Source organism: Megachile rotundata, chromosome 1 (genome assembly GCF_050947335.1).
Source record: "Megachile rotundata isolate GNS110a chromosome 1, iyMegRotu1, whole genome shotgun sequence".
NCBI lineage: Eukaryota > Metazoa > Arthropoda > Insecta > Hymenoptera > Megachilidae > Megachile > Megachile rotundata.
In genome coordinates, this window is record NC_134983.1 from 7,113,117 (window position 1) to 7,123,529 (window position 10,413).

The following is a 10,413-nucleotide window of genomic DNA, read 5'->3' on the forward strand; positions in this document are numbered from 1 at the left end:
GGTGTTATGGAACATTTGTGAAAGAGGATTGTTCGTGTGAGGCCTGAATATCGAGCGCCGGGAAGTTGGTTTCTGTTGCATGATAACGCACCGTGTCACAAAACTGTCGTTGTTCGTGAATTTTTGGCGAAAAAACAAGTCTGTGTGCTCCAACATCCTCTAAATTCGCCTGACTCATCTCCACGCGATTACTTTCTTTTTCCAAACATGAAATTAGCTATAAAAGGAACGTTTTATGTCACTGTTTCACAAGTTGAAGCAGCTATGACAAGGGCGATTGAAGCGATTCCGCAAAACGACATAAAAAATGTTAACGTTGCTTGAGCATGCCCAGCGGAAGGGATGTATTTCTTCTCTTCTTATTTATGAACTCCTCTCTTTTTATTTAAAAAGTTCCGTTATTTTTTCGACATACTGTGTATGTGATTGTATACATTATTGTACGCCCGTATGTGTTTCCATACACGTTCGAATGAATTACGATGCCGGATAAGTGGCCTCGGAGGCACAACAATTTTATTAAAACTTAATGTTGCTACCAACAATGGGATTTATCGATGAAACAATTATCGCAACAAAGTACCGAAACATCGTCCTGAAATATATAAAATATAATATTCGAATGCGATTATAACACGCAACGAATTCCAACGAACCGGTAAAACCACCGGTAATAATTAATTAGGCTTGCCAATTAATTACGATCTATGATTAATTTCGCGATTAAAAAATTCAGCAATCCGTCGGTTCCTTATTAATACCGTTGACGATGTACGAGTAATGATTTTTAATTTTGATTAATAAAATAATTGTATATATTTAAATGAACAAATTTAATATTCGGTTTCAATGTCGTTTCATTTATGAACAATGAATAAATTTATACATTTCGCTTATGTGTTCAATAACGAGAAATTTTCATGAAATAAAAAGTAAGTATAATTTGCCTTTCGCATAACATAATTGTATTAATTAAATTCAGTAATTAAAATTAACAGAATTTTTATTTTTTATATTTGACATTTAACCTCTTCATTTATTTTGTTGATAAAAGCAAAATAGTAATTTGAAACACACATTGAAAGTTAATATACTAGTTTCTTTTAAAAATTAATATATTATTAAATTATTTATTTTTAACATAAAGTTGGATGTCATTAACAATGTATATATTGCAAAACAATTGTACTATTCTAACTATAGTACTTAGAAACCAATTCAAATAATAAACGTATTTCAAATCATAAACAGATGAGAATATCATTAACGACGTACTTTATCTTGCATACAAATTGCAATATTGTTAATTCAATTACTTTCAAACTAATTTAAATTTTAAACATCTTATTAACTATAAACTAATTCAAACATCAGTTATAATCTATTATAACTTGCACACAAACCGTAACATTATTACTACAACCCCCTACAATTTAATTTATATCGTAAATAAATTATAAGTAGACAAATTGTTATCTTATAATCGCATTTAATTATAAACTAGTTTAGATTTAATATTCAAAGGCAAATTTGAAAATCAAATATTAATTTTATATGAACTAGGATATTACTAACGATGTAATGCATCTGGCGTACAAATTTTAATAGTATCGTTAGAATTACTTGCAAATTAGTTTTTGTTATAAATTAATAGTCGGTGATAAACATATTAGAATAATATTTGGAATGAGAATAATATTAAAATAATTATAATTTAACTCGAATAATGCATTAAAGTCATAAAGGGTTAAAGTGGCTCAAATAAGAATATGTTTAATTGCAAGCAAATTCAGCCTCAATTTGCTTCGTGTCATTTCGGTCTTCTTTATGATAATTCAAACAATCTGAGGCGGATGAGTAGATGATAGGATAACAGTAGGGTGAAGTCACCAATGTGCAGCGACCTCGAATGATCTTCTTGAACGTAGGGGTGGATTCTCGTATATTATTTCGCCACTGGGACGATTCGTAACGCGACACGCGGGGTGGAACGCAATCAATTTTCGTGGAATTTTATTTCTGTTCTGTCAATTATGTTTTATGTGCACCAAAAAAATTATACCTAACAACAACAAAACAAAATTTGAGTATTTAAAGATGCTTATCCTTGAACATCCAAACATGTCCACATTCAAAATGTAAATCCACATATTTGAAATTTAAATATTCAACTACTCATCAATTTCAAATTACAGTATTCAAATATTCGAGAAATTCGAAATTTTTAAAAATTAATATTTACACCTCAACTAACCAAAAGTCAAATTAGTGCATCCCTTTCAAATCTCGATTAAAAAATACTAATAATTTTAATTTGCTTCGCGAATCAACAAATAAATCAAATGGGATATCTTCGTTATACTAAATCATTTCCGTCGAGCACTGTCACTTGAAAAAAATGTACGAACACTTTTTTACTAGCTGTATCTACGACCATATCGTTGCGTTGACACGGTTAAAGATCCTGTCGATAAGAGAGCAAATGAAAAAGCAGGTAGATCGATCTCGACAAGAATCGGCCGGCTATTAGTCGCGAGTGTATTCGCTGGCCATGAAGTGGGTGTATAGATCCCGGTTCTGGCTTCCCGCAGTGCGGTGGCACGAGCACCCTTCTCCTGCTTCACAGTTCTCCCTCTCGCTCTTTCCTGCTGATCTCTCTAGTACAGATGGTCAAACAGCAAGTGTCCCATAAAGTCTGTTTTTATACGCGAGGTTGACGAATTCAATAACAGCGGTGTCCTACCGGCTTGCTTAACGCGCAACGTATTACGTTCACGAACGCATGTAACGAGTTTTGTATCATCGACAGAAACGAGGGGTGAGCACATTTGAGTAAAGGAGAGAAATCATGAGCGAGCGATAGGCCGTGCAATCGAATGAGAGCGATAGAGACACACGGAAAGGAGGAGAAAGAGAAGAGAGAGAGGAAGGGAATCGACTAACCCTACCGTCGTGTCAACGTAATGATGAAATATTGCGGGGGTCTCTAGAGCCCAGCCGTATACGCCCCTGGGCTAGCCCCTCGCTCATCCTATATTTGCCACCATCCTTCTCTAACCCTGTCCCTTCTTTCTCTTTCCTACTGCTACCTACCAACCACCCATACCCCTGCATTTCTGATGTAACTATGCTATTCCAGAGCACCCCTGGACCGAAACCGTGCCATCCAGTTAGCTCTCGCTATACTCCATATTCTCGTGAGAATAAATGTTGCGTGTACCGACGTATTCGTACGCATACGCGTCACGCCCTGTGTACCTACCGTATCGCAAATGTCCCGTAGGCGCATGATCCTGCAAGAGTCGGAATATATTTTCCGCATTTCGCCGATTTATACGCTGGATCCTTTTTTTATGGCCTTCTTTGCGGGACGGGAATTACGACTACGTTAGGAAATCGTGGTCGGAGGATAACCGGCGGTTTTGCGATTGCAAGTTGATACTTCTCTACGGTTTATTTTATTTATTAATCATATATCGTGGGTTGTAAGCTAATAATATTTGGGGATCATCAAATTTGTTAATAGTACGCAATGGTGTATACTGTTATACAATTATGTAATTAGTGCGTAGTATGATCTTAACATGTCTTTGTCATACAGAAGACGTACTAGATATTGTAAATCTCGTATAAAGTAGTTACCAGTAGTTATCTCTCCTATAAAGTAATTTACTGTAAAATAATTTCCTAACATAAAATAGTTACAATGTTTCACATCAAGTGTCCATACAACCATCATACAACACAAATAAAATTTAACAATACAATAAAACAAGATACATAAATTAACTATCACAAGGATATTGGTAATACCTTTATATAAAAAAGTTGTATCTAATAAAGAAATATACGATTCCAAAAAAGTGAATGTGACATTGAAATTTCCAAAACCCCTAAAAGATCTTCCTTTTATATCGAACAACTTTAGTTAACAACATTTTCATGTATCCCTTGAAATAATGGGGATAAAGTGCTAAATTTGATTAGATCACCGTGTGTATTTGTTTATTCAACAAGCAGCAAAGACTGTAACATAATCGCTGGAATATCTGTTAGGTTAGGGGAGAGGAGGTTGCACGAGTAAGGGCTGACGTCGCGTCGGTTTCTACGAGGAAAAATACGAAGAGAGATCATAAATAATTTGTAAGGGGTCGTGCACACCGTGCCGGCGACGACGACCACGGCACGTGCTGCATAATTGTGCGTGCTAGTTTGTACACGTTTCTTCTTCGCCCTTGCATCCTTGTCTAACCTTTTTGTGTACACTGCTCGTTTCACTCGTGTCTTTCTTTTAATAGCGGTAACAAGTGCAATTATATAATCTGGTTATGACATAATCGCCCCTCGATTGATTCGATCAATTATTAAGGGCTACACGACTGGAAACGTTTCATAATTTCATGTATTTATTTCATTATGAAAAAACATATACAACGTCAACATATTAGACTTAAAATTAGTGTTTATTAGTTTACATACTGAGTCTGTCATGATTTAATAACATGAAAGTAGGTACTGCGAAATCATGTGTTGAATAAATACTTATATTTAATTAATATTTAATATTTAAATGCAGACTGATAACTTGATAGTTAACAATACTATTATGGCAGATGAGTAACATTACCCAAAAGTAAAAGATTATATTTATTATTTTTTGAACTTCACACCTAACCTAATCTAGCCAATCGAGTACTTGTATCTATTATAAGATTATTATTATAAGATGTACAAAATAAAATACTAGAAAAGAAATATCATAGATCTGCTAAATTCTTCGAATTAAATTATGATTTTTTAGTTGTATAAAATAATCCAAGATACAGATAGAATCTATGGTTGTAGTAATATGACAACATTTACATGCAATCAAATTTTCCGAATACATCAAGTATTTATTTAGAATGTCACATAAGGACGTCATGACTGAAAGGATTAAAATCTATTTTTCACGACTTACGTGACCGAAACCGTTTGCTGCGAACTGATACGCAACAATGTTTCACAAACGAAATACAATAGCAATAAAATACTATCATTTAATAGTCGAGAATATCTATAAAATGCTGGAACCTTATGCCATAAAGATCAGATATGTCCGAGATGCATTAACAATTTGCAGTTACGTGATGTAGTAAATTGCTCCACAACTCTTCACAATTTATAACACGACCCCTCGATCTGTCTGTTGCAGATGAGCCACCCGGGCATGGAGAGTCTAGACATGCTGGACCCAGCGAACTCGATGACTACATTAACGCCAATGTCGGAGAACACGGGCGGTGGTCCTGGTCATCACGCCGGTATCCATGGTCCTTCAGTTTACGGAGGTATGAACGGAATGATGGGTCATCATCATCACCACGGTAACCTAGGTGGCGGGGGTGGTAGCGTGCCACATCCGGCCCACCATCACCCCGCAATGGCGGCGGCTGCCGCTGCAGCTGCAGCTGCAGGACTGCATCCAGATGCAGACACGGACCCACGGGAACTGGAGGCGTTCGCCGAAAGGTTCAAACAGAGACGTATCAAGCTCGGTGTGACGCAAGCCGATGTCGGCAAAGCTCTGGCGAATTTGAAGTTGCCCGGTGTCGGAGCGCTGTCACAGTCAACGATATGTCGATTCGAGTCATTGACGTTGTCCCATAATAACATGATCGCGTTGAAACCGATCCTCCAGGCGTGGCTGGAGGAAGCGGAGGCTCAGGCGAAGAACAAGAGACGAGATCCGGATGCACCGTCGGTTTTACCAGCCGGTGAAAAGAAAAGAAAAAGGACCAGCATAGCCGCGCCCGAGAAACGATCACTCGAGGCGTATTTCGCCGTACAACCACGGCCGTCCGGCGAGAAGATAGCCGCGATCGCGGAGAAACTCGACCTGAAAAAGAACGTAGTCAGGGTCTGGTTCTGTAACCAACGACAAAAGCAGAAGCGTATGAAATTCGCGGCTCAACATTGACCCGAGGGTGGCTTGTGACAGCAAAACTGACCGTATCAGCTGCCCAGTCTCGAGCCTAAACCAGAACCCTTGACCGAGTTTCAGGGATGGCCGTAAAAAGAAACGAGGAAGATGAGGAATGGAGGACGCGCCATCGCTGCGAGGAATAAACCGTCAGTCTGACTGAAATATCTACCTTGGACAGTTGTATAGTTACTGTACTGATGGAGCTCGCAAGAAAATTCTCGGTTTCAAACGGATCGCACACGATAGCTCGATACTGTGGCAACGATAAACAATAGTCAGACTGTCACAGGCTTAATATGAATATTTTGTGGTTACTGCGCATGCGCGATGTGCTCGACGCGTCTACGAGGGAATTTTCAATTGACTCATCGATTCGCGAGTCTCTTCCTCCTTTGCTACTCGTTTGTGAGTAATATCATTTGTATGTTTATGTGAAATGTTGCGATGCTTTCCTGGTTCTAAGCAGTATGACTTGATAAGTTGAAGGAATGATCATAATAAGGTGTAAGAACTATTTTATATTGAAAGCGAGTCACGTGTGTAAAGTCATTCCAAAGATTCGTACTGTATTTTGAAGGTTTTTAGCAATATTCGAAATCATTCAATTTTATGACACTATAACAGTATAGAAACTTTCTCATTTCTCATTTAAAACTGTTCGTTGTTAATTTACAAATTTTATCTTCGTCAATTAAAAATTGTGGGAACATACGTTATTTGTGATTAGGTTATTCTTTTCTATGATACAAGTACATATAACGTGAGATGTCACAGATGGATATTCACTTTCTAAATAAACTTTTTTTGTTTCTTAATACATTATATGCAATTTGATCTTTTCTTGGTTGTGGTATTTACATTCAATTAAACATTCGGAAAAATTCAGTCCATTTTGTGTGAGTTCAAACGTATTTGAGATGTGAAATTTTTTTAATTTAAAAATTTGAGAATTTGTAATTTTTGAAATTTAGCAATTTGTTAGTTTGGAGACTTCGGTATTTAGAAATATTGTAAATTAGAAAGTCTGAGGATTTGGTGATTTGAAAGTTTGAAAATTCGGAAATATAGGATTTTGGGAGATTTAAGAATGTGAGGATTTGAAAATTTGAGAAATTGGGGAATTTCAAAATTTCAAAATTTGTAATATGATATTTTAGAACAATTAAATCGGCAATACTCAATAAACCTATTTTAAACCCATTTCCAAATTTAATCTGAGATATAAATTCAAAGTTTAAATCTTCCTGAATCTGGTCTGAATACGTCTCTTCTGCACATCCAGAATTATCACACAAAGTTGCGAATTACATATTTTATTTATTTTCTAAATAACTATAATCTGATAAAATTGTGTTATTAAACAGTTATATGGATGTGGACATATAATAGGGGCCAAATAGAAAAATGTTATATGTATTCATATAAATATAAATGTGTTGAAATTCACTTTTTACCAATCGTTACCAATAAAAGATCTTTCCCAATTGCCATTTTAGCAATGATAGATTAGTCCTCAGATTATTCTTAATCAACCAAGTCACGTTATTTGTGCATCTCATTCTTTATCTAAAAATATATTGTAAAAAACATATTATGTCGACACGAACTTTTGGAATGACCCCCAATTATTAATTTATTGTACTGTATTATTTTTTGCAGCTGTATAAGCAAAATAACATAAAAAATTCATACCATAAATTAATACGAAAACGAAAAAATAATCAAATATTCGAAGTAAAGACAAATCTACAGCTTGCAACTGAAATAAGAAAGTGTATTTGCGTTATGAAGTCGAAGATGCGTTATATGTTGCGTAGAATATCATATAAAACGACATAAAAAAGCTCTTGCGGAAACCCGAGATCAAATCATCTGTAAAGTGAGATAGAATTTGTGAAGCATATCAGCTACGATCGCGATAAAACAGTTTACGAGCGTACTCACCCTCGGACCGAGTCTTGCGAACTGGAAATCGTCGCCGATGCCGATTTCATGATCGCAGACTATGTAAAAGCGTTACTAAATTTGACATTATACAACAGTACATTTCGTAATTGTTGGATTTTAATTTTCATGAGGTCCAGTGCGTTTATGTTTATTAATTTGTTAATTTACTGAATGATATTCATTTCTATGATATTTATTAATAATTTTTATAATATTTATTGGTTTTTTCAGAGAAAGACTTCAGAGAAAGATTAAATCTGACACAAAAATGTGGCGATTTCAAAGTATTTTTTGCTGATATTATTAAAAGTTGGTCCTTTTAAGTTTTTAAGTAAATCAACTTTCACGTTGGATATTTACAGAACATTATGTCCCTTTTATTGACTACTATTATATTTTTATATAAGTAGAAATTGTTTTCTTGTTATTTTGATGTTAATTAAATGTTTCTAGTTAATTTGAACAAACTGGTAAGCTTATGGCTCTTTTTATGAAATGGACCACTTCAGAATTGTATACATATTTATACTTTTAGAGTTCCTTAATGTGGGGACAAGATGAGTCACGTGAAGTTGACACCTGTACTCATGGTTTCTCTTATCCGCGATTGATTGCACAAAATTACTCATTGCAACATTCATTACATGAACACAATTAATCCTTGGTTTTTAATTGGAATATTTTCTAATTTTTAATGGATACAGTTTTGAAGTTAGACAACTTTTCCAACTTGTAAGTTTAAAAATTTGAGAATTTTTTAATTTTCATCTTAATAAAAGAAAAACAATTTTCAAAACATTAAATAAGATACATTTACATTCAATATTCTACGCTTTTATCGTAAAATATCAGTTTATTTATCATTTTAAGAAAATGGAACAAGTAAGTTACTAAAAGGGACGTGTTCGATAAACAAGTACATTTACCTTAAAATTTATTCAAATTAGCAAATTAAACGATTGCATGAAATACCTCTTATTATATTTAAAATGAAATACTGTGATTTCTAATATTATTCAGACAAACGATTTTTCGAAGTCCATTAAATCGCAAACAGCGTAACCAGGAAACAATAGTTAAAAAAATTACGCAATCTTTTCGTGGCGACAAAGTGCAGGGAGGATTCTCGCGAATGAAGAGGAGTCAGTTGAAACAAAATAGCCAAAATAATCGTCGATGCGTTTTGAAAAGTACAATTCGAAACATAAAATATAAAAACGTATTGTTATAAAAATCGACGCGCGAGTAACGTCGCGCCGAAGAAATAAGTGATATTAATCCTAACAAAGACACACGAGACGGTGTAAAAAGTGAAAAAACTAGAGAAAAAGAGAGAGAGAGAGAGAAATGTATGCGTGTGAGAAGAGTAAAAGTGATTACACTGATATATTCAATACTGGAACGAATTTCATGGCATTATGCTTATCGTTTCGTTGCCTTCAATAAGTTCCAAATAAAAACTTAAAACCGGCTATAAACCCGGTACATCACGGAGAAATATTAATCAGAAACTTTTCAACCTTCTCTCCTGTACAAATATTTCGATGTACGGTTATGTAATCACATCCCACGCAATTTCGAAAAATGTAAAGCAAAAACTTTTTCCGTAAATATTTGAAAAATTCTGTTGATTTTCAAGAAGATTGAAAAATGAAAAATATTAGTGGGGGTGTGTTTACATCACCGTGTACACGAAAAGGAGGTTAAACGAATAAAGTTGCAAAAAGCTCGTTAAGTAGCATCAAAACATGTTTATCGAATTATTAAAGAGAGTTCCAGTGCTGTATATAGATTAGCGAAATGTGCGAGATGAGGGAGAAAGAGAGAGGGTGAGAAAGCAAGACAAAAAGAAATATTAAGAGGACGTGTTACGTAGTGATATTGGACAATCAGTGAAAAGACTGTACCATATCATATTGAAGCAATACTGTAGTATTAGTCGACGAATTAATTAACTTTATTTGTATTTCCCGCGATCGATCGCGTGTTCCCTGTGTACCGGAAGGTCGTCTCGGTGTAAACGGAAACGAAAGTACGCTGACACCATTCGATACGACGCTATCACGAAACGAACCAATATCAAACATAAATATTTTCAACGAACGTGATCGAACGCATTATAAAAGTAAAGGGCAAAAAAAGACTCGAGCGACATTAGGGGAGGGGGGACGCGGTTGATCGGTCATCGATCACTAAGAAATTGATTCCTCGATTCTTGATGAACTGCTCGTACTCCACGACCAAACGCGATTTATTTTTCTTTCCTGACGATTTCGTTGGCAACGAAATCCGAGAAACGAGATCCTCGATTGTGCACGAAAGCTGATCACGGAGTCGACAGGAAACAGATCCAAACGATATTCGACGACGCGTGATCACGCTCGAATATCCGTGCATCGAGCAATACCGCGAGGATGGGAAAAAAGAAAAAGAAATTACGATACATCGCTATAATAGTTGAAAACTAAGCGAACGGTTGGTAATCGTTTTTAAATTGTATA

The 10,413-nt window shown here is 35.3% G+C and overlaps 1 protein-coding gene across 1 annotated transcript in view; it reads left to right on the plus strand.

Moving 5' to 3' along the window:
• acj6 (abnormal chemosensory protein 6) overlaps window positions 1-8,614 on the plus strand; it is an 84,777-nt gene extending 76,163 nt beyond the window's left edge. The window contains exon 4 of the mRNA XM_076531101.1: window positions 5,195-8,614. Within this exon, the coding sequence (XP_076387216.1) occupies window positions 5,195-5,959 (765 nt within the window). The 3' untranslated portion in view covers window positions 5,960-8,614. The remainder of the gene's footprint in view (window positions 1-5,194) is intronic.
• Window positions 8,615-10,413: the final 1,799 nt, after the last annotated feature.